This window comes from Mastigoproctus giganteus, chromosome 7, assembly GCF_048544385.1.
Source record: "Mastigoproctus giganteus isolate SK-2022 chromosome 7, ASM4854438v1, whole genome shotgun sequence".
In the NCBI taxonomy this organism is placed as follows: Eukaryota; Metazoa; Arthropoda; class Arachnida; order Uropygi; family Thelyphonidae; genus Mastigoproctus; species Mastigoproctus giganteus.
In genome coordinates, this window is record NC_143581.1 from 51,946,829 (window position 1) to 51,973,026 (window position 26,198).

Sequence of the window (26,198 nt, forward strand, 5' to 3'; positions counted from 1 at the left end):
GCAGTCTAATGTTTTATAAAACTTATGAAGTGTCACCTGCAGTTAATCATGCCGGTAGTTGGACTATCGACGAACCCAAGAGAAAATACCAAAGAGTGATGTGCTGCATATCATTGTATCTGTGCACAGTTTTCAAAAAACACACATGTGTAATTACACCTGCATATTAAGCTCTGAAACATAGCATGCTTTTGTTGTAGGTAGGTCATTAATAGAGGCGAAATTGAACATCCTGCCTTCCTGTGCATTTTAACACCCAACAATCAGTGAATTGATGGTTTAGTGTTTAAGCAATGTGTTTTGTGTCATGTAAAGTAAAATTTATTTGATAGCTAGCACAAATTTATTTTATGGTCTAATATTTATTTTATTTTATGGATTAATAGGGAGAAGGGATGCCAGTTATTGGCAAATGTTACATTAAATGTAGTTATATTAAATGAGGCAGCAAAAGAAGTAAGCAGACCCTTAGCCATAATTATGAAAGGTTCCTTGGATTCAGGGAAGGTCCCCTTGGACTGGAGATGTGCAAATGTGTTCCCAATTCACAAAGGGGGATCAAAGGGTGACACGAGTAATTACAGACCAGTTAGTTTGACTTCTGTTCCAGGGAAAATAATGGAGTCACTCTTTAAGGAAGCAATGCAGGATCATCTAGACAACACTGTAGTTATAGTTCAGACACAGCATGGGTTCGTTAAGGGGACGTCTTGTCTGACAAATTGATTGGATATTATGATGTGGTCCCAAAGGAATTGGATGCAAAGAATAATTTTGATATCATATACTTGGATTTTAGGAAAGATTTTGATACCGTAGCACATGGAAGACTACTGTACAGATTGGAGCAGTATGGCATTAAGGGCAAGTTGCTACAATGGATAAAAGGATGGTTGAGTGAGGGAAGACAGAGTGGTCATCACTGGACACTGCTCTTCATGGACTAATATTATTAGTGGAGTCCCCCAGGGTGTACGGTGTTGGGCCTATTGTTGTTTTCAGCGTTTATCAGTGATATTGATGAAGGTATATCAGGGTTAATGTCTAAGTTTGCAGACGATATGAAGGTACGCTACTGCAGCAGGATCTGGAAAAGTTGAGCAGATGGGATAAGAGGTGGCAAATTAAGTTTAACATTGCGAAATGTAAAGTACTGCATATGGGTAGCAGTAACCCCCGGAGTAACGTATCAACTGGGCAGTACTATCCTCAGGGTAGTGGAGAATTGTGTACTCAGGGTAATTGTGCAGGCAGATATGAAGTTTTCTGAGCAGTGCAGATGGTCTGCAAGAATATATCTAATGGCATCTTGTCAATGATATATAGGAATTTTTCTAGCAGGGATAAGGAGCTGATTATCCCCTTGTATGAGGCAATGATCAGACCACACCTTGAGTATTCTATACAGGTCTGGAGGCCTCATTTTAAGAAAGATGTAGAGCTGCTTGAACAAGTACAGAGAAGGGCAATGAGATTAGTGAGTGGAAGAAAGGGTTGGTGTTACCAAGAAAGGCTTAACTTCTGCAAATTGCAGCTTCTGGAGACTAGGCGCCTGCAAGGTTATCTAATTGAGGTGCATGAGGCAGTATTTCTCAACCTATATGCCTCAGCACATTAGTGTGCCGTGAATATGCTTTGGTTTTTCCGCAAAAAATGCAAATAAAAAAATTAATAAATCCAAGTTTTATAATAAAAATTAATTCAAATAAAAAATTTGTTTATTTAAGTTGCACCAATCCCACCCCTTCCATTGGTCAATGAGACATCACATTTTGATTCCTAGTAGTAGATCTGTTCACCTTTATTCAGCCATTCTTATCAATTGAGAGACTCTCCTAGGCACCCTACAGTTGTATAAGTGCAACTTGTAAGCAGCATAGTAAGAAATTTCCTTTGTGTTTCAAAAGTACTTTTTGTGTTTTTATATCGCTAAAACGTCATATTCAGTTAATTCGTATAGAACAGGTATTAATACATTCTAGAAGTAACTTTAATTTGTTTAGAAATTATTAGCAATGGATAAATATTTAGTGAAAGGAAATGAGAAGAGGCAAAAACAACAAGCTTGGAGAAAATGACAAAAACGAGCAACCATCAACATCAAAAAAGAAAACATGTTGTCATAAATATGACGGTTATTTGGTGATGGGATTTTTGTATACTAATACCCAAGATTGTCCTCTACCTTTATGCTTGGCATGTGGTTTAAAATTGTCGAATGAATCAATGGTGCTAGTAAATTGCAGTATCATTTACACGAGAATTTATTGCCCAAAACTATGGAATATTTTAAGATTGCAGGGCTCTACTAGAAAAGAAGGTACAGAATTTTATAGTAAGGCTAAAATATCTGATAAAGCTTAAGAAGCCTTTTGAGTAGCCAAACTGTTGGCAAAAAGGGGTCGGGGGGGGGGGGGGAAATCTCGCCTAATTGCAGAAAGTCTGGTTTTACTAAAATGCCAGGTAATCAGAAGTATTTTGGGAGAGGAAGCTGAAAAAAAAACGACAGTACCACTTTCGAACAACACAATTAGCAGGTGTATAAAAGAAATGGCTGATGATATTGAATGACAATTTAATCGAAATATTAATAATTTGGGTGACTGTTTGCATTGCAAGTAGATAATTGTACAGATATTAGCAGGAAAGTTCAATTAATAGCATTTGTCAGATTTATCGAAAATGACAATTATTTTTTTTTGTTGTTGTAAAAAACTCACCGAAAGAACAACCAGCCAAGATATTTTCAAAGTAAATATCTTGGAATATTTACTTCAAATAGTTTAAAATGTAAGAAATGTATTCATTGGGAGTTAAGTTATGCTGTGCAAATCAACATGAAAATATGTTTATGGTAAGGAAACGTTGCATACTTTATGGTTTAGTAGAAAATTATTTTAAAATATATTTGACATAATTAGGTGGGAATACTGGACATTAATTAGACATTGAAGAAGGAAGAAGAGGGTTAATAGCGTCACCTTATGAATAAATTCGTTGACTGAAGATATAATAACTACTTGTGTGAATCTAATGAATAATATATATCTGTTTATGTACATAAATGACCTCTGAAAACCAGGCGGAAAACAGTTGTAATCAGCCTTCTGCACTAAGCGGGGCTCTGTTGTACACCTTTCCTCTTCAAGAGGATCTGATGGGATGCATGATGATTAAAGCCAGCCATGTGGTAGGCAATGGCCTACCACCACATTATCTGATGCCATAGAGACCATAACAAAACCAACTCCAAAAACTGCTGTTAAAGGAAGACCTGCAACTAGGTGGAAGGATGGGATCAGTGAACTTTTGGGCATTACATTTTGCGATGCCACTTGTATAGCACATGATCGATGCAGTTGAAGGAATTTGTTGGTGGCCACAACAGCTCCTCGGGGGAACTATGTGACTGGAAGAAGAAGAATGGTGTATTATGGAAGTCATGTGTCAGCATTTGCACTGACAGTGCTCCCGCAATGACAGCACTAAAAGGATTTGTAAACTCAATAAAAAAAAAGAATTCAAATATTATTCAACACACTATTTTATACACAGAGATGTTCTAGTAGCAAAGACAGTTGTACCCGATTTAAAATTTGTACTTGATCAAGCTGCTAAAACAGTCAATTATATCAAAACTAGACCACAGAAATACGTATTTTCAGAAAGTTATGTGAGGAACTGGAGCCTCATCATTTTTATTTAATAATGAACACTGAGCTTTGGTGACTATCAAAAGAAAACGTACTTATGCATATGTATGAGTTGCATGAGGAAATGCTCATTTTTTTTTCACTGGAGTAATCAGAATTTTGTGATTATTTAAATGATGAAATTTGGTGCTGCTAATTAGCTTTTCTAGAAGATTTATTTGTGCAGCTTAATAAATTAAATAATGCAAGGCCCTTAGGAAAATTTATTCACATCTACTGACAAGTTGTTCGCCTCTAAAGAAGAGTTGAGTATATGGAAAAAATATGTAAATCTAAAAAATTTAGAAATGTTTCCCTTGACTGTCAAAACCAATTATACTAAAATAATTAATGTAATAAGCGAAACATCACAGCTGTTAAAAGACAAAAAATGAGCAATACTTTCCATCTCTTGATACCAAAAAATATTTGTGGGTAGAGACCTATTTGCAACAAGAAACCTTCCAACATTAGAACTTAATCTGCGAGAGTAAGAATTGGCTGAGATCTGTAGTGACCAGTTGCTGGAAATTCACTTTAATAACACTAATATTAGCAAATTTGGAACAATCCAAAATGAATATCCACGAATTTCCAAAAAGGCAATTAGAATTTTTTTGCCATTTTCCACTTCCTAATTGTGCGAAACAGGGTTTCCACTTTAAACGAGATTAAACAAAAAGAGAGAGAGAGAGAGAGAGGGAGAGAGAGACTAAAGTCAGTAGAAGAGGAGATGAGAGTAAGCCTATCCACAATAAACCCTCATATAAAAAAACTGTGCCTCCCATCAAACCCAACCATCTCACTGAGTAAAATGTTATACTTGTATATTTGTTTGTTTTTATATAATTATGGTAATTTTTTTTAATATTTTCTTTTAAATTTCATGCAATTCATGTATGTTCAAAAAAGAACATCAAAGCATTTAAAACAAATAATAAATGTATTGTTAATTATACCCAACATAAATAACTTCCAGTTTGTGAATATATATATATATATATATATTTTTTTATTATTTATAATATGTATAGATTTTTATAACATGAGTATAACAGTGATTGTAGTGCCACAAGATTTTAGTGTCTTTAAAGGTGTTCCGCAACAACGAAAGGGTTGAGAAACACTGGTATAGGGCCTAGAATGGATTGAGCAAGCTCAGTGCTAATGGGATTCCTCCTCTTGCTCAGACTACTCACCTGAGGAGGCATAAATTCAAATTGAAGAAAGACAATTGTAGAATAGATGTGTGGAAATTCACCTTTAGTCAGCGGGTGGTTCATAGTTGAAACAAACTTTCATCTGTCGTAGTGGAATTCAGCAACTTAAATACGTTCAAGGCAGAACTAGACAAACATTTGGAGTGAATGTAATGGTGAAATGGGAAGGATTTTTTTTTTTTGCTGATGCTATATAAGCTTGCTTTCTTGCATCATATACCATGCTAATGCTAAATGTCTGTCGGACTGCAAGCTCCCACCCCGAACCAATTGTATCCCCATAATTGACAATTTAAACAGTTATTTGCTGTGTATGTTAATTAGAAACACTGAAATAAAATTAAGCAAGGAAAAAAAACAAGCTTTTATTTACCTTTACTTAGTTGATATATAGTACATAGCAGATAATAATTTACTGTGATGTTCAGTGGTGCCTGGAAAAACTTTATTCCAAGTCAGAGAGTATGGCATATATTATAAGTCATACTTCTAAAACTTATCCTTGCTTGTTACAATATATAACAGTTTGTTTTTTCATGGCATATTTGTCACAGATGTGGGACATGCATTGCACACACACACACACACACACACTAGTCTAATTTCTCAATGAGTTCCTGGCTTCCCTATCTCTTGAGAATTCTCAGACTTCACTTTGTGGCCGGTCATATTTTTTTTAGTCATAAAATCTTAATGTGCTATAGTCTTTGCACACTAAATTAAGGTGTTAATAGACTGGCTACCAATAAATATTGCTTAATTTTTTTTTTTTTTTTTTTTTTCCTTATCTGAACAAATGCACACTAAATTGATATTTTAAAAAAACTTCCCAGAGAGCCATTAGTATTGTGTTTCATAGAGTTTGTGAGATAATATGTTAGACTCCCAAATCAGATGCTTATAACTTGGCCATTCATAAATATTGCCCATTGAATTTTTTTGCCACCAAATAACTATAAAAACACTAATATTAAAATATCTTATTCGTAATGGTAATAATTATATAAAAACTTGTTTCCTAACTGGTCAAGTTTGCATGCTTAGTGGACTGATTTTTGAACACATTACATAAAGACTTATAGTTCAGTTACAACTAGAGAATAATAATTGAAATACATGCTCGAATTATAAACTCTGTCTTCACTCATTTTGATCCAGTCTCAGTCTAACCCCCACTACTACTTATTCTAAAAGAGAGAGAGAGAGAGAGAGATAGAAATCAAGATAATCCCTAATTAGGTATATGATTATATCTAGTAATCTGAGTGTCATTGATGAAGAGCAGAGGACCAATAGATACTTTCTGGCAAGAAATAAGGCAGGACTGACTTTTAAAAAAGATTGAATTTAACTAAAGTTTTCTTTGTTATATAATTACCTGGACATCAATTCCTTGAACTTCTCAGGAGATGCCTATAAACTATAATTTATACCAATACAAATGCATTTTAATAACATGAGTTTATTATGTGGTACATAATACAACCACTCCCCGAATTATGTAAGGGTTGCGTTCTGTGGAATTTCCCTAAATGCTTATGCAGAGCACCGGGGTTCGAGCCCATGAGCCACAAAATACGGAGGATGCGGAAAGGTCAGGGAATGAACACCGCATATCCCCGTAGCAATATGGCCTTAGTTGCTAATGCTCCTAAAAACCAAATAACAACAACAACAGCTTATGCAGCACTCGCAAATTTAATTGAAGCAAAAAAGATGTGTGACAAACATGTAAATAGAATTATTTATTCAATTTTTTTTTATCTCATGCTTAGGAAAAATTACAATTTCAAAATTATAAAAAGAGAGAGGACACAGGCATAATGTCAGTAAGTTTTACCTTTCAAGGATTGCCAGAATTAAATCTCCAGCTGATATGCATGCCGCTGCAGAAGTTGAGGGCTGTAGAGATTTAGAAGGGGTTTTTCCAACATATCACAAAATTTCTTTGCAGCTGCAGAATCAGCATTGGTGACTTCACTGCATACGTTAATGTTTTGGAAACCAGCACGATGCTTGAACCTATTAAACTACCCGTTGCTTGCCACGAACTTGGCTTGGGGTTCGCTGTACTAATCCTTGATATCTTCATAAATAATTTTTGCTTTTGCTTAAATGACCATTGGACCCAGGGGCTCTTGCTTTGAATCTGATTTTCCATCCATATTAATAGCTTTTCCATCTTTGATATAGCACCTGAACGCTGTTTTGTGATCACTGTTGATCTTAAATGCATTGATCCTTTAACATGTTCTTTTATATGCACCCTGCCCCCTAAAATAGTATTCACTGTTGAAGCAGCGAGACCTAATTCCATGCAATAGATGACAAACTTTGTCCTGCTTCATAATTCTTAATTAATCGTCCTCATTTCTAAATCAATTTTGTTTTGTTTCCTAACAGTGCACCTTCCATTAGTCCTTTGTAATAAGTAAATAGGAATGAAGAGAAGATTCTGAAAATTTGTTTTTTATATGATTGAAGATTTCAGTGAAGGGGAACTCGTTTCACCATAATACCATGATCTAAAAACCCACAGAATTCCAGTTATCGGTATTATCGCAAATGCAATGTGATCGAGTTTACAACTTGTTTATAATAGACTGTGCTAACAGAAAAACCCAATAAACCGGAAAGTGGAAATTGTGTTTATTATTTTATGGCAATTACCTTCAGAAATGTGTTTTAGAAAAAAATCACAAAGGCGTTCAAAATTGATTCTTATAATGGAACATATAACGATGAAAGTGTAGTGCAATTTCCATTATAAAAATGACCTTTTAGAAAGACAAATAGCTTAATTATATATCGAAAATTTCAACTTCCAAGGTCTTGGAATGAATTACCAAAAAAAATAAAAATAAAAAAAAAATGTATTATTAGGTTCACATTGCAATGTTTTCATGATACCTCTTTTTATTTCTACGGGATGCAAAATATGTTTCCACAATTTTTTTTAAGTTTGCACCGGCTGGCAAAAACTTACGTAAAGTCGAATTTACGTAAGTTGAGTATTACGTAAGCCAGGGAGTGGCTGTATATGATATCAAAATCATTTTTTTCATCCAGTTCCTTTGACTGCATTGTAATATCGCATCCCTGGTAGAGGTATCACTCAGACATAAAGATGCAGAAGGCTAAGAGTGTAGAAGTGTTTAGGGTGGTAGAGGCCATCGGGAGAAAATTGAGGGCAGCTATCATGGCCCTGGGGAAGAGAGGTTAAAGTCTTATGGCCAGAGTGCTCTAAGTGAAGGTACAGGCCACTGACCGTTCAGCCTAACAGAAGGAAACAGCATGGAATCATTAGGGCATTGGGGGTCTTCGAAGGTAGGTTTGAACATGTAATCAGGTACACAAGTAACCCTAACACTGATACAGTTGCATCCCTCATTATTTGTTCATCATTCACACCTTGCACTCCAGACAAAGCCACCTGAATAAAAACATAAAACATCACACAATTTTTTAATTTATATAATAGACAGGGCACGCAACGTTCACTTGGTCATTGCAAAGTTTACACACATGACCAATTCATTCATTCTACAAATTACATCTCATCCTGCAAGGAAATATATATATATATATACAGTGAAACTTCCCTTTAACGGACAGCCATGGGGACTGAAAATCTGTCCGTTAGAGAGGAGTGTCTGCTAACAAGAAGTCTGAGGGAGAGAAAAAAAAAAAAGAAAGAAAGAAAAATCGTTAAACATTTAATGTAAAATTAAATTAAAATATATACAGATTTTGAACAATATTTTTGTAAATAAAATACAATTACATACACAAGAGATAAAGAAAAATCGTTAAACGTTTAATGTAAAATTAAATTATATACAGATTTTGCACAACATTTTTGTAAATAATATACATACAATTGTGCTATGAATATTATGACTTTATCTTAAGAAAAATACATACAGTAATCACTTATTTTCTTCTGCACCTTCTTCCGGCTGATAATTTTGTTTTCAACATTTGTTTGGAGTGAAGAAACCATCGAAAGTCCTTCAGTATCTTCTTCAGCGGCGAAAAACATTTTTAAAATTGATTTGTACGAGCGCTTCTTCTATTTTCATCGGTGGTTCGTCGTTAATATGTTCTTCGACAGAATGACCTCCTTCCATTTCTTCATCCTCATGAGGAACTTCTTGAAAAATATCGATGATAATGTTGTTGATATCTAGAGCACCATCTTCTGTCGTTAGGTTCGAGTCTATATCTTTGTAGCCAGGGTCACTTGTAACTGAAGTATCGTACATTATCAATAGATGTTGAAGTTCTTGTTCTTCTTGGTGCTCCACATTGCTGTTCACAATTTCAATTTTTGCGTTTGAGAAGCCAGACTTTACAAAACGGTTCACGACAGTTTGTTTTCTAATTGCGTTTACTGAAGCGGAAATCCATTGAATCGCATCTAGGATGCTGAGTTTCTTTGCAAGGTCACTCGCACATGTTACATCGTTCATGTTTGCAATGAGATGTCTTAAAACACGTTTTCTGTAGTGAAGTTTAAATTTTTTTATTATCCCTTGATCCAAGGGCTGACACTCTGCAGATGTGTTTGGTGGCAGAAAAACGATTTGAATGTTAGACAATTCAATGTGCGGGTGAGATGCAGCATTATCCATGAAAAGAATAATTTTTCTGTTTTGACGAATCGTGTTTTGGTTAAAGTGACTTATCCATTCGCTCATGATATCTTGTGTCATCCACGCTTTTTTTATTAGACTTCCAGTCAACATTCAAAAGATTCAACTTTATGCCCTTGAAACAACGAGGATTTTGTGGTTTTCCTATAACAAGAGGTTGTTCAAAGTCTCCCGGCATATTTGTACACAATTGTACAGTCAAGCGTTCCTTAGAAATGTTTCCGCCCTGGCACTTTTCGTTTTTTAGACTCATTGTTTTTTCAGGAAGAGCTTTAAAAAACAACCCTGTTTCGTCACAGTTGTAAATATCCTTAGCTTCAAAATAATGACATAAATCTTCCAATTTGACGGTCCACTCTGTTACAACCCCAGTATCAACAGATCCACCTTCACCACTTACGATTTTCCAAGAAATTTTATGCTGAGTTTTGAACTTGTCTAGCCATCCCGCAGAAGCTTTGAAATCATTTACTCCCATAGATTTTGCAACCTCCAAAGCCTTTTCCCTAATAATAGGCCCATTAATGGGAATTTTTTTAGCACGTTCGCGACAAAACTACTCATACGTAACATTGTCAATTTGAAGTCCAACAGTTTTCGGGAATGATTTTTGGACCTGATCATTTCCGTGTTGCCAAAATTGTTTGAGCAGTTCATTTGTTTTCTTTAGGATGTCGCTTACCTGCGTCTTCCCGATTTTGAATTTTGCAGCGAGATTGCGAACGCTATTTTTTCGCCGATCATATGCATTAATGAGTTCGACTTTATCTTTTAAAGTTAAATGTTTGCGAGAAGACGTGCACTTCACACGACACTGAAAACTGAAACTGAAAAGGCGAAAGGCCGACCATATTCCCCCTCCCCTCCCTGCACACACCGAATTCATCAGAAGTTTTACACGTGCCTTAAAATTCTTGAAAAAGGGTTTAGAACCGCAACGTAAACCTTGATTAAATTCAGAGAATAGGAAATAGAAAATAAACACACGATTGAGGCAATACGTGGAAGAGACATTCCTAGAAAAAGGGCCGTGAGCTTGCCCGCTGTCCGTTATGGGGAGATCAAATTAAGTGCTAATCTAAACGAAACAGTGCAGATTGCCTGTCCGCGTCCATTACAGAGAATGTCTGCTAGACAGAAGCTGCAAACACGTTAAAACCAATGGAGGTGAGTTGGGGAATTTGAAAATGTCCGTTGTAGAGAGATGTCCGTTAACTAGAGGTGTCCGTTAGGAGAAGTTTCACTGTATATATATATATATATATATCCAATATTTTAAATTAAATAAAATAAAACATAAGCCAGTAGTATGGCAAAAACTGTAGAGCAAAAATTAACATAAAAATAACCCAAATAAACAAACAAATGAAAAGAATTAATTATTTATTTATTTATTCACTTTATTATAATTTAACTTATGTTAATATTTAATATAATTCAATGATAGTACACACACACACACACACACACAGTAGATTCCGGTTATTTGGGCCACCAGTTAATCGGGGCAGCCGTTTATTTGGAACAAATCTTAAAAACCAGAACCCAATTGAGAAAATAGCCAGGGTTTACTTCGCTTAATTGCGACAAAATGCCGTTTAATCGGGGCAGGAGACCGCAGCACTGGAGATTACCTATGATTGTCTCCATTGTACCACGTAGTTCGGTCGGATTTCTGGAGGTCACAACCATAAAACAATAAAAACAATTAGCAGTCACCTGTTTATTGGGCTTTTCTGTTAGTGCAATCTATCATAAACGGATAAAATCGATCTTATTGAATTTTTGATAATACAGACAGTTGGAATTCTGTGGGTTATTATGGTAAAATGTGTTTACACTTCCATGGAATCTTCAATCATATAAATCTTCTCTTCATTCTTATTTTTAAAGCTTTGTAACTCGTTACTCCATTCCCACTTGCACGTATTGTGTTACTTGCAGTTTGTGTGTGCCGTGTTTTTTGATATTGATTGCTTATCTTTTTACTGTTTTAAATTTTAACCCCTACCCACAAATGTCAGTGAACAGAAATGTCAACTAGTTTAGTTAGTATATACATATTACAGTACATATTAATTATATCACGTATATTCTTCCGAATTTCACGTATCATTTAATTTTTTAATTGGTAAGGTAATAAAAGGGTAAATTTGTGCTTAATATATCTTTACTTTTATAGCCTGTGGATAATGTTCCTGCTATTTTTGCTAATTAGAATCGCTCTTTAATAGAATTAAAATTCAATTCACAAATGTGATCACAATGACGGGCGCTTACTGCACATTGTATAGTGAACGGTACTTTACTATGGTGAGTTTGTCGTAACCTGATTTGATTGTACAGTGAACTAATTGTAAAGGGAAGGAACATTGTATTTTTAACTATTTACATGAAACTTCGGATAATTGGGGCAGCTGCTTAATCGGGCCAAAATGCACTAGTCCTGATGTGTCCCAAATAACCAGAATTGACTGTATATATATTTTATTATTTTTTACGTAGAGAAAGGATATCTTTGTATACTCCGTGTTGCAGTACAAACTCTGTAAAGGCCAGAAATCGTATTAGTCTGGTTTTCCTGCAGCCATTTAGCCATAGGGCCCCTAGTGGGACCCCATGTGGCCTATTCACCACTGTGGGGAGGTAAGTTAGGTGTAGTAGGAAATAAAGGTCTCTGGTGAGGGGGGCAAACCCTGAACCATACCTGAGCTTGCCAGGGAAGAGAATGGGGGAGACAGATGAAGAGGAAAGGAACAGATGGGGACATCCCCGTGGAAGGAGCCAATCCTTCGCAGGGGGACTGTTTAAAACAGGAAAAGATTTGTGGTGGTAGAGCCAATCAGGAAAAGGTTGGGATGGGAGGTGGGGATCATAGGGGAGTAAACTCGTAGAGCCAGTGCACTCTATGGGGGGGAGGGTTGGAGATTACACTGTAGAAATGCTTCTCTGTTAGTAATCCCACACTGGCCAGGCCAGTTGATGTCATGCCACAGAAGAAGAGACATGTCTGCAGGATAGTTGGGTTTCCTGGTAGATTGCCACCATTGCAGTCTAATTTGGAAGGGCCCGTGTGTTATTCTAACATGCACTCAGCCCAATTTCACGCCTGTCATACTTACAATTACTCTTTTACATGTATTTAGGGGCAGACTGAATAGCAGCATATAACAATCTCTCACATATTTATCATCTTACTTTCATCATCATACAGACAGCAGGGCTCAGGTGCCACCTAAATATAATACCAAAACATCATATATATACAGTGGAACTTCTCTATTACAAACTTCCATTTAACGAATTACTCTATATTACGAATTTTTTCGCAAAACATTGCACCTTGAAACGAAATTACATGTAAAATTAACCCCATATAACGAAGTGTTAGTCTCTCTATAATGAATTTTTAAAAAAATTAGTAAAAGCATTTTTGAAGATGTTCAAGCATTTACTGCTAAACAAACACTCAAATATACTGCCTCCTTCCTTCCGAAATTGCACATTAGCATCTGGAATTAAATAATCATCGTTTTAGTGAACACTTGTGGCCATTGACGCCCATAGGAGGGTCTTTATTTCATTTTTGTTACAGTTATTAAACCAAATGGCTTTTCTTAAAAGTGGTCATAAACTTTACAATAAATAGGGTAGATTTGTAAATTGATGTTGGCTCAGGGGAAAACAAAGTTCGCTGCGGTAAACCTTTAGCATATTGCGGCGGCAATACATAGAATACTATGCTACCATAGTCGGTTTTTAGTAATGCCTACTGAGTGACATTCGCTTCTCACCTCAATTGTACCACGTTACCTTCATGTCAATCATTATATGATATGGCTGTTCTTGTCTAACTGGACTCCCAGTAGGTGGTTTTCGTGATTTTTTTTTTTTTTTTTTTTTTAAATTTCGTTCGGCATCAATCACATAGGCTATATGCTCTTGTATTTTTTTTTTTTTTTCTGAAAAGTAACATACAGCATACGTTAATCATAAATTTTCTTTCGTCTATATATGAATGGAAGGAATAAAAGAAATTCACAAAGTCGTATATTTCTTCAAAGTGAGTGATACTGTTGAATTGGTAAGCGAACGTCATTGAGTAGGCGGTACTAACAATTCACTATATGGTCAGCGCAGCAAAGTTTGCGGTGTATGTATCGGCAAGAGCCAGTAGAGTAATTTTTACAATTACGGAAACAATGTCGGAGAGAAAGTGTTTAAGTATTAATGATAAAGCAAAGATTGTTACGACATAGACCAGGGTTTTAAGAAAAAAGATGTTGTGGAGAAATATGGCATATCTGCAAGCAGTTTGTCTAAGATTTTAAAAAAATCAAGAATCAATTTTAAATGCAATTGAAGGAGGAGCAGACAAGAAGTGAATTAAGTTGTGTGTATATACGAAGATGTTGATAAAGCTGTTCTAAAATGGGTGCAAATGATACATGAAAAGAATATCCCAATATCGGGCCTAATAATTAAGCAACAAGCTCTGAAATTTGCACAGTCCCTTGGACATACAGAATTTAATGCGAGCACTGGGTGGCTAGATAAATTTAAGAAGTGCCACAGAATTGCGGAAAAGGTTATTTGCTGAGAAAATGTTAATGTAAGAGAAGAAGATTGCAACAATTGGAGGAACAATACCTTAAAGAAGATTTTGGAAGAGTATGAGCATAAGGATGTTTCTAATGCTGACGAAATGGGTTTATTCTTTAAATGTTTACTGAATAGAACACTTGCTTTTAAGGATGATAAATGTTTTGGCTGAAAACAAAGCAAAGAAAGAATCACTGTGCTAGTTGGAGCAAATATGACAGGAAGTGAAAAATTAAGACTTTTAGTCATCGGAATATCAAAAAACCCAAGATGTTTTAGAGGCACACAATCTTTGGAAGTTAACTACACCTTTTAATAAAAAAGCATGGATGACAAGTGATATTTTTGAAGAATGGATATTAAAACTAGACAAGCATATAACAAAAGAAAAAAAAGGAAAATTGTGTTGGTAACTGACAACTGTCCGGCACATTCTGCCAGTATTTCTGCCAAACTTAAAAGTGCGAAGTTGTTTTTACCACCAAACATAACGTCAAAACTCCAGTCAACGGACCAAGGCATTATTAAAAATTTTAAATTTCATTATCGAAAGAGAATAATGATTGTCAATTCGTTATCAGAAAATAGAAACTTTTAATTGTACTGTGCAACCTTAGAGATTGCATCTCTGAACTGGCAAAAGTTTGGACAAACGATATCACTGAATATACTATTCAAAATTGTTTTTCGAAAGCGGGATTTGCATTGAATACAGAAGTCGAACAAAGACTGGACGAACTGCCCCTTTCACAACTGAAAAACTTTTGGACATTATTAGAATCTTCCGGAAACATCAAAAATGAAATAACACTGGATAGTTATGTTTATGTAGATCGCAGCAGAACATCCAAATGAAGATGAAATACTGCTGAACAGTGTTAAACGCAACCATGATCATGAAGAAATTAACGATTCGTATGGGTTGTTTGGTTGGTTTTTTTTTTTTTAGGAGCATTAGCAACTAAGGCCATATTGCTCCGGGATATGCGGTGGTCATTCCCTGACCTTTCCGCATCTGGTGGTGACGGTCTCGAACCCCGGTCTAATCAAGAAGCGTGTGCTACGCACTGCTGCTTCTTCCCACCTGGCTATGGAGGCGCCGGTTCGTATGGGTCTACAGTTTTGTGAAAATGTTCCTGATAATGTTTTTAATGCTCTGAACAAATGTGAGGTTTTCTTTGAGAATCAGACAATTTTTTAATTGTACTGTGCAAACGAAAATTACAGATTTTTTTTTAAATTTGTGATACTTACCGGCGAAAATTGTGTAAACGTAATTTAAATAAGTATGTTTCTGAAATAAAATCATTAAAAATAAATGTAGATTCATTTTCATTTTTCTAATTAGATAATTTCTAATAAAAAAGATTCTCTGTATAACGAATTTTTTCGCTGGATTTATCGAATTCGTTATAGGGAAGTTCGACTGTATATATATATATATATATATTTTTTTTTTTTTTAAATACAGGCAGTTCATGCTTTACGAGTTTTTTCTTCTTCAAAGTATCAGTTATCAACAAAATCGAAAATATGAACATTAATTTCAAAAAATAATGTTAAACATTCATAAATACCGCATTTCAAGCCACGCATGTAGCTATACAATACAGTGTACCCAACTTTATGATATTAATCCATTCCAGAGACACCATCGTTTTGTGAAAATATCGCAATGTGAACCTAATGACACATTGTGTGTGTGTTTTTTTTTTTTTTTTGGTAATTCGTTCCACGATCTGGGAAGTTGAAATTTTTGCTATAGACTGTCTAAAAGGTCATTTTTATAGTGCAAATTGTATTAGTTACCAATTCAAATCACTAAAATGCACTACGCTTTCATCGTAATCATACGTTCTGTTATAAGAACTAATTTTGAACGTCTTTGGGACATTTTTCTAAAGCACATTTCTGGAGGTCATGACCATAAAACAAAAACAATTTGCACTTTCTGATTGCAAGCAATTATAAACGGGTAGTAAACTTGATGTTATTGCATTTGTGAAAATACCAATAGCTGGAATTGTGTGGTTTTTTGTGTTACTATGGTGAAATGTGTTTCCCTTTACTGAAATCTTCAATCGTATAAAAAACAAATTTTCAGAATCTTCTGTTCATTCCTTTTTTTTAAGCTTTGTAAACTTGATACTCCGCACGAATTGTGTTAGTTGCAATTTGTGCGTTCTGTTAAAAAATGCTTATGCATCTATTGAAATTTATAAATAAAATAGAAGATTATCTTGGAAACAAACACCTCTTGAAGCATTTCTAAAGAAGACGACTCCTTGTGCCACAAACCAACGAGTGCCGAGCCAGTAATAGGTCATGAATGAGTGTGCATTTAGTAGAGGATGAAGAATAAACATTCTTTAAAATTTGTAAGTCATAAATAATTTCTTTGTTATTATAATTTGCTTGATTTTACAGGCTACATTTTAATTTCTTTGGATAAATCAATCATTGTTTAAACTATGTACAAGTTATTTCAACTGCATCATATTAGTACACAGCCAATTCTAGATTAGCAAATTATTTGCAAAAGCGGCATTGTTTAAGTCATATCTCATATTGTGAATACCTTCACGACAAGTTGCCACGACATTGCACTACTTCAAATAAGTAACGCTTCACCTAAAGGAGAAGACTGTTGTTACTTATTCTCAGTGGATACCACCACCACCCAGACGGCACCGTTTCAGGGCTATTTGGCCCTTCTTCGGTGGGTGGGTAGGTACCCAACTGATGTAATGATGGCAAAACAGTTACGAAGTATAACTCCACAATATGAGAGATGCCTGATGGTGTATAAGATGAATTAAGACTATAAAGCATTAAGGGCTTATGGCTCAGGCTGCAAGAGAGTTAGACTATGTACAAGTTAGTGCAACTGCATCATATTAGTAAACAGCCAATTCTAGATTAGCAAATTATTTGCAAAAGCAGCATCGTTTAAGTGAGAAAATGTATCACCAATTCACGAAGGAGGTTCAAAAGATGACATAAGTAACTCCAGACCTGTTAGTTTAACTTGTGTTCTGAGGAAAATAATGGAATCACTGGTTAAAGAAGCATTGCAGAATCATCTAGACAAGACTGCTGTAATAGCTAAGACAGAGCATGGGTTTGTCAAAGGGAGGTCTTGTCTGACCAATTTGATTGCTTACTATGATGTGGTCCCAAAGGAACTGAATGCCAAAAATAATTTTGATATCATATACTTGGATTTCAGGAAAGCTTTTGATACTGTTGCACGTGGAAGACTGCTGTACAAATTGGAAAGGTATGGCATCAAGGGTAAGCTGCTACAATGGATGAAGGGATGGTTGTGAGAGACAACAGAGAGTGGTAATTATTGGACACTGCTCTTCCTGGACAAATGTTATTAGTGGAATTTCCCAGGGTTCGGTATTGGGCCCATTGTTGTTTTGTATATTTATCAATGATATTGATGAAGGTATATCAGGTTTGAAGTCCAAGTTTGCAGATGATACAAAGGTTGGCAGGGTTGTTAACGACAATAATGACCGTATGCTACTCCAACTGGATCTAGATAAGTTGGGAAAATGGGCGGAGAAGTGGCAACTGGAGTTTAACATTAACAAATGCAAAGTACTGCATATGGGTAGCAATAACCGAAGAGAAACATACCAACTGGGTGGTATTACACTCAGGAAAGTGGAAAAAGACCTGGGGGTAATTGTGCAGCCAAATGTGAAGTTTGCTGAGCAGTGCAGGTCATGGAGTGTGCCAGTGCAGGCCACACCTGGAGTACTGTGTACAGGTCTGGAGGCCTCATTTTAGGAAGGATGTAGAGTTGCTAGAACGAGTACAAAGAAGGGCAACAAGATTGGTGAGGGGAACAAACGGGCGCTCTTACCAAGAAAGGCTTAACTTCTGCAAATTGCAGTGCCTTGAGAGTAGGCACCTGCGAGGTGATCTGATTGAGGTGTATAAGGCCTAATGGGTGGAGGAAGCTGAATGCTGATGGGATTCTTCGTCTTGCTCAGACTAAGAACCTGAGGGGGGGGCACAGTTTCAAATTGAGGAAAGATAGTTGTAGAATAGATGTACGGAAATTTGCCTTTAGCCAGCGGGTAGTTGATTGGTGGAACAGGCTTTCATCTTTTCTTGTGGAAGCTAATAGCCTAAATAAATCTAAGGCTGAGCTTGAGCTGAATAGGCACTTGGAACGAATGGAGGGATGAGATGGGAAGGGTTTTTTTTGCATAAGCTTGCTTTCTTGCATCGTATGCCTCTACCAATGCTAATGCTCTTAGTTAAGAAGCACATAAAAGCTACGGTAGTGCATCCATTTGAAATGGGTGGCCAGTGCAACGTTGAGTCAGTTTGGTATTACATAAGCGCTGAGAAAGCAAAATTGAGAGTGTGAGTGTGTAATTGGCCTAATGATTCTGATGAGTACAATAAACAACTGAACAGAGAAATAGAGTGGGCCAGTAAATTATGTCTAACAATGGGGGGGTTTTAACTTTCCAAATTTTTGACTGGAACTTGTGTGTTGGTTACTTCCAGACTAGCAAGACTTTTTCTGGATTTATTGGATGACTGATGTTTGTGTAATGGTTTACTGAAATGTGTATTCTGTAAAGAAAGAATACTGTCAGTCATTTAAGGTGACAAATTCAGCTGAGAGCTATATGAGGGCTGTTCCGAAAATACGCGGACTGGCAACACTGCTTTGTTGCTATGGAAATGAGTGACAAGTTTTTGGTCTAGGAATGTTCCCCACATTTTCTTAGTTTGTGCAAGCTTATCACGTATTCATTTTTGTGTTCTTTATAACAATTTATGTTAAGTGTGTTTTATGATGGGGATGAGAAAGATATTTCATTAATTATTAGACAAAGAATCACAATTGAATTTTGTGTAAAGGAGGCAAAAGTGGTTTTTGAATAAATTAATCACATGCGATGAGTCCTGGATTAAACATTTTGATCCCGAGTCCAAACAGCAGTCAAATGGAAACACCACAATTCACCGCCTCCAAAAAAATTGATGTTGACTTTATTTTTTGATGCCTGCAGAATAATACTACAGCACTGGGTTCCTGAGAAAAAAACTCAAAGGAGAAATTCGCAAAAAAAGACCGGAACTGCTTGTTTGTTTGTTATTTGGTTTTTAGGAGCATTAGCAACTAAGGCCATGTTGCTCCGGGATATGCGGTGGTCATTCCCTGACCTTTCCGCATCCTCCGTATTTGGTGGTGACGGGCTCGAACCCCGGTCTAATCAAGAAGCGTGTGCTGCGCACTGCTGCTTCTTCCCACCTGGCTACCGAGGCGCCCCGGAACTGCTTAATCGGGAATGGTTTCTTCTTCAAGATAACACTAGGCCACGTGTCGCACAACCAGTCCAGATCTTCAAATCTTGCACCATGCGATTTCTGGGCTTTCTCGGGACTCAAAAATGAGCTGAGAGGAAAACATTTAACACAAATGATGTGGTTGTTGTTTTGGATTTTAGGAGCATTAGCAACTAAGGCCATATTGCTCCAGGGATATGCGTTGGTCATTCCCTTACCTTTCCGCATCCTCCGTATTTGGTGGTCACAGGCTCGAACCCCCGTCTAATCAAGAAGCGTGTGCTATGCACTGCTGTTCCTGCCCACCTGACTACAGAGGTGCCACAAATGATGAAGTCAAATCTGCCACATCCGCTATCCTGCAACACCTTTCAGAAAATGGGCTGCAGCACTTTTCAGAAACTAGTGAAATGCTGTATAAGGTGTATAGAATGTGAAAGATGCTATTTTAAAAGGGAGACCCATATCAACCTCCCAAGTGACTCAGACTCAGAGCAATGATCTGTCTGTGTTTTCGGAACAGCCCTCATACATTTAATTTAATTTAATATGATATTTAATTTAATGTATTTTGTTATTTGTGTCCAAAAAATACACGTTATCTGGCAGTCTTATAGTGTCAGTCTAATTCTTGTTCAGTTCTTGAAATTGATCACAGGGAAATTAACAAATGGAAGTTTAAACAAGAACTTGTTATTACAGCCCACCTGGGTCTTTTAGACCCAGATAAAATTTCATTGATTTCTTGCTATAATTCCTACTCTTTCCACACAGCTGAAATTCCTACTACTTACTAACAGTGTTTTTTTAATTTCCCCACTTAAAATTCCATTAATCTCCATTAGTTATTGAGAAAAAGGGAAAAAATACTGGATCAAGTATGAAAATGATATTAAGCCCTTTTAGTTTACTTCTGTTATAAGAAAGTGGGTGTGGCTTTTGCTAAACTGGCATCGGAATTTTTGACACATCAGTAGTTTGCTCAGCTAAGGCATCTGTGTGCTCTCACTTGTTTAGATTGGAAAAGAAACTACACTATAGTAGTTTCTTCACATGCAAATTAAAATAAAAGTTTGTGCTCTTCACATCGAATTGCATTAAAATATATATATATATATATATATATATTTTGACAAAATTGGGTCCACTTGACTTGAATGTCACCTGAATATCAGTTCCATCAGTGTTTTAGACTCCCAGGTAGCAAGTACAGCTTGTCTGGTGTATCTGAGAGAATGTCTGTGACAACCTCAAGGACCAAAAAGATAACAGAAGAGGAGAAAAACAGCATGTAGTGGAACTTAATAACAACCTAACATAACCTAACCTATATATGCATTATTTCTCAGACTTTTTTTAAAATTGCCAGTAGATAAATTTCCTCTCAAAAGTTTGAGGAAAATTGGGTCCACTTGACTTGAATGTCACCTGAATATCAGTTCCATCAGTGTTTTAGACTCCCAGGTAGCAAGTACAGCTTGTCTGGTGTATCTGAGAGAATGTCTGTGACAACCTCAAGGACCAAAAAGATAACAGAAGAGGAGAAAAACAGCATGTAGTGGAACTTAATAACAACCTAACATAACCTAACCTATATATGCATTATTTCTCAGACTTTTTTTAAAATTGCCAGTAGATAAATTTCCTCTCAAAAGTTTGAGGAAATTTAAACTTGTAAACTCACAAGAACTGAAACTTTAGCTGGTGCACAAAAACAAAAAAAAAGCTATTCATAATGAACTTTATTCCCTCCTCCATGTATGGTTACACAGTCTTTCTGTTATTTATATTATTTTATAACTGCTATGACTATTAATACATTTTTTTTGTGTGTGTGTGTGTGTGTGTGTGTGTGTGTGTGTGTGTGTGTGTGAGAAGTAGACAGTATTAGTAACTAGAGGGAAAAAATATTCTTAAGAAATTTTCATAAATGTCGATGTGGTTAACATCTTTTTGACCCAGTTTTTAATTTTTAATTACTTTCTTCGTCATTTTGACCCAGGTGGACTACCAGTGTAACAATTGCAGATGTAAGTACAAAAGAATTAATAGTGGTAACCTAAACAAATACTGATTGTTATTCTGGAAATCTTTTTAAGAAGCTATATGAAGGATGAAAGCCATTTTTATCACATGAAATTTAAATTATTGAATATTTTAAGGTAATCATGGTTACAAACTAAAACATAAAATCTACCCCCTCCCCGTTAGGATAATAAGATTTCAGAGTTGAAAAGCTATTTTGTTAGTTATTAATCGAATGCAGTAGGTTATGAGTTTTCTCTTTATTGAAGTTAATCAGTGAATTTGTTTATTTCACTTGGAAGAAATATTCCAGAACCACTTTCTATTTGGAAGATGGTTCTTGATAAAAAAAATTCCAGTTTGTAATTCTCCTCACAACATAGGTTTTGTTCCATATGAATAAAGAATGTAGAGTTCAAGTTATATTTCTTATTACAAAGATATTATTTTCTTAATGTCATTAATAATATATTTAAAATATCACTTGTTTATTCTTCCCCACCCCTAGTGGCTCTGTAGATGCAAATAATCAACTGATAATAAAGGGCAGGTTTCAACAAAAACAAATTGAAAATGTGCTTAGGAGATATATTAGTAAGTATATTTATTTACAGTTATTTAAACTTCATTTCCTTTTATGTACAAAAAGTATTTATTCCTATTTATACGAGTACTATCCTCAAAACAATGGTGTGTTGCCCATCCTTTCGGGTCTCCAAGTGCCAGGCCTTTACTTGTGACAAAGAGCCTATTATGTCTAAAGTTAGTTAATTTTATTTTATACACAAAATATACTCAAATGAAATAGGTTCAGAAAGAAAAGACTTTTTTTTTTTTGTGGGCTAAAACAATGAATACCACTCACTAACTTTATATAGCTGCCTGGCCACTAGGTGACAGGACTGGAAATGTGGGAGAAAATGCACTCACATCCAGGGCAAATTGAGGCAACCACACATCAAATACAACCAGCTTATTTGACCTCTCTGCACTTTCTAATATGGTCCAAATAAACCATAAGAATAAAGAAGGCAGCTTTACAACAAAAACCACACCGTTTATAGTACTAGAACACGAAAATCAGTCAAGCAATTAGTGGGTCTCAACTACTCAAGTTGTCTGTTTAATAAAGTTTTGAGACTTTAGACCTCCACATATTTTTTTTTTTTTTTTTACAACTCAAGTGGGGTGATAGCTTAGTTTAAATTGATAACACAAAACAGTAATAAAGGTAACATCCCCAGAACACTCAATTTGTTCAAGGAAGTATTTTGAATTGGGATCTCCTAACCTTCACACAAGGAGAAGTAAGAAATGTAAAGGGAGTTTGAAGAAAAAGGAGTTTTTTTAAAAGAATTTCTATCAGAAATGATGACAGTGTTATCAAAACTAGAAATATCATTTTAACATATCCCAACCTCCAGTACCCATTGAGCTGAATGCCTGAAGTATGTTTGGGAGACCATATCTCCCAAATCTGCTGTACTACTTTAGATGCTAGATCATGCTCAGACAGTTTGTAGGATAGCATCCATCTATACCACATGTGGCAATAAAGACTGCAAAAGTGAACATATGGCCTACCCCTTGATGTGTGACATCTGGAAGGCACCACATATTCAGGAGTATGCCAGATGCGAGTCAGCAGAAATGCAACGTGCATAAAAATGCTGCCAGGCAAGTCTTTCTCTCAAATGAAAGTACAGGGTTGTTAAAATTAAAGTATCCCTATGTAGAGGGCTCTGGAGCGAGTTCTAAGGCTCGTACTGAAGAGAAATTTGGACAACAGGTACAATAAAGAATGCGCTCGCCATTTATTGGGGGAGGGGGAAATTAGTTACAAAATTTGCCACTTTATGGTGCGTAACTATTTTAGTTACGATTATGCAAATAGCTTACGTCGTTTGCATAATCATAAGTTATTGCCACAGTACCACTACTCAGCTCTACTGTACTGTATAAAAGCAAAGCAGTCTCTTCAAAATCATACAATAGATGTTTACAGCAGCAATGCAGCTGTGGCTATCCCGAATCAGAAGCGCATAAGGCATGGACCTATGACTGTTTGCAAAATGATTGCGAAATTTGAAGTGACAGGACATCTTAGTCCTGTCGCTTCAAATAAGTCTCCATGTGGTAGCTTAAGTGTGCCAGCTGTTTCTCGTGAAGTGGACATGTTGTATTCCACTTTAAGGCTAGTGATGTATCAGGCGTTGCGGTACTATCCTTACAAGATGCACATGCTACAGTAGCTAAAGCATTGTGATGTAGATATTCGTTTCACATATGCATTTGTTTCTGCCGCGAATTATAGTGGATATCACTTGGCCATGGAACATCCTTTGGAGTGATGAAGCCTACTTCTGCTTAAACAGACAAGTGAATACGTACAACTGTTGCATTTGGGCAACAGAAAACTCTCGAGTTATCCAGGAGGTCCCGTTGCATTCTCCAAAAGTGACAGTGTGGTGTGGATTTATGGCCACATTCATGATTGAGCCATATTTTTTTGAACAGGTTTGCACCTGTTCCGTCACTAGACAGCGATACTATGAAATGTTGGCAAATTTCATAATACCAGAGCTACAACAATGTGGAGGCCTTCAGGATATCATATTCATTTAAGACGGTGCACCACTGTTGTCCAAAGATTGCTAAGGCAACATTTTACAGATGAACAGGTCATCAGCCATTGTTTCCAGACCTCTTGGCCACCCCTATCACCGGACCTCACCCATGCGACTTCTGGGTGTGGGGTTTTTTGAAGAACCAGGTGTATTGGGGAGGATGTCAAACTCTGGCAGTTCTGAAAGACAGCATTAGATGTCACGTGTTGGCCATTCCAGTTGACATGTTATGTTCTGCTATGGAAACTGTTGTTGACCAGAATGGAGGACACATTGAACAGTTGTAGCGCTGTTCAAGTGATTGGTATTGCCACAGTGCCATATAGTGACAAATTTTGTAACTACATTTTTTTCCCCAATAAATGGCGAGTGTATTCTTTATTGTACCTGTCGTCCAAATTTCTCTTCAGTACCAGCCTTAGAACTTGCTCCAGAGCCCTCTAATCTAGGGATACTTTTAATTTTAACAACCCTGTATGTTAATTACCTCATGCCATCCTAACTAGTTGGGGAACATTTTAAAAAAAAAAAAAAAAAAAGAGAGGATACTAGTAAAACTAAACTTGACAGGGGTAACTGTCAAGATATTCACAGCATGTCCCAATACACCTAATTCTGTTTTTACATGATAGATTCATGTAAAAAAAGACATTGTATTTATGGAAGAAAAGAATTGGTTCCGGATCTAAAAAATCAGTAAAAATAATTTTTAAAAAAACACATAAAAATATTCGTTTTAAGCTTATGTAATGAAAATGTATTAAAGTAAATTTGTATGCATATGAAATGAAAAAAATTCTTCTTGAACAAAAAAAATCTGTTTTACACATAACAAGATTTTATTCATTTTCACTTTCTGATAATAAACGGCGCATACATTTGCGTACGACTAGAATATCACTACCATCACTAGAAATGTTGTTGACATCTTCTTCCTCTATTAATGAAATTCTTTCTGTGATCTCTTGAACAAAATCAGCACTAGTCTTCTCTGGTGCTGATGTTTCACTGGTTTTACGAATGAATTCAGTTATTAATCGTTGTGTTCATGTTTTGGTTAGGCTGTTATATAATTCTCTGTAAGAGGCTGTCAACAACTTCAGTTCACGTTGAAACTTCCCAGCACATTCCTAGGGTCATGTTTGACAAAATGATTATTCTATGGCCAGTTCCAGACCTTTTATTAAATCTGCATTTAGAACAGGATAATTGGAGGTAGTCCCAAGGACAACCTCCAATATTTCATCTTCGCTTAGGGCTTTGTCGGTTAACAATTCTTCAATATCTTCAAACGATAAATCATCAAATCCTTCTCCACCAATTTTGTGTGCCATTGTAATGATGTTGGGAAATTCGGTCATATTAGGGATGATGGGATCTTTGCTTTTTACACATTGTGGCCAAACCGTTTCAACATGCATTTAAAGTTGCTGTTTTTAATTCAGTTAATGCTAATCCAACTTGATTGATACAATCCATAATTGAGAATTTCTTCCACACATCAATGACTGTTAGTGTTTCATCATTCAGTTTGTCCAAAATGTGTTGGAATGTTCATTTTATGTAGTATGTTTTAATTGTCGCAATTATACCTTGGTCTAGCAGTTTTATCAGAGATGTAGTATTAGGTGGCAGAAATAAAATTTGTACGTTTGGGCGTTCCAAGACAGGATGGCCGGGTGCATTGTCAAGAATCAGAAGAACTTTAAATTCGAGACCTTTCAAATTCATATAACGTCTGACACGAAACATTTGTTGAACCATTCTGTAAAGATAGCAGTGGTTTCAACATACGATCTCCTGAAGCGTTGGAGGAAAATAATAAGGTCACACAATCCTTAGCTACCTTAAAACCACCAGCAGTTTTCTGCGATTTGGCTACATACTTTCTGTTCGGCATTTGTTTCCAGAAGAAACCAGTTTCATCTGCATTCCACACTTGATCAGGAGTTTATCCTCCATCTTCAATAATTTTTGCAAGTTCCTGCGGGAATACTTTAGCAGCCGATTCATCTGCAGATGCAGTTTCACCTTTAATTTTTATATTATGAAGAG

At 36.0% G+C, this 26,198-nt stretch overlaps 1 protein-coding gene across 1 annotated transcript in view; it reads left to right on the forward strand.

The window, feature by feature from the left end:
- Positions 1-26,198, forward strand: part of eIF2beta (eukaryotic translation initiation factor 2 subunit beta) — a 176,734-nt gene that overhangs the window by 146,449 nt on the left and 4,087 nt on the right. The window contains exon 8 of the mRNA XM_090377660.1: positions 22,025-22,110. Coding sequence (XP_090233786.1) covers positions 22,025-22,110 — 86 coding nt within the window. The remainder of the gene's footprint in view (positions 1-22,024; positions 22,111-26,198) is intronic.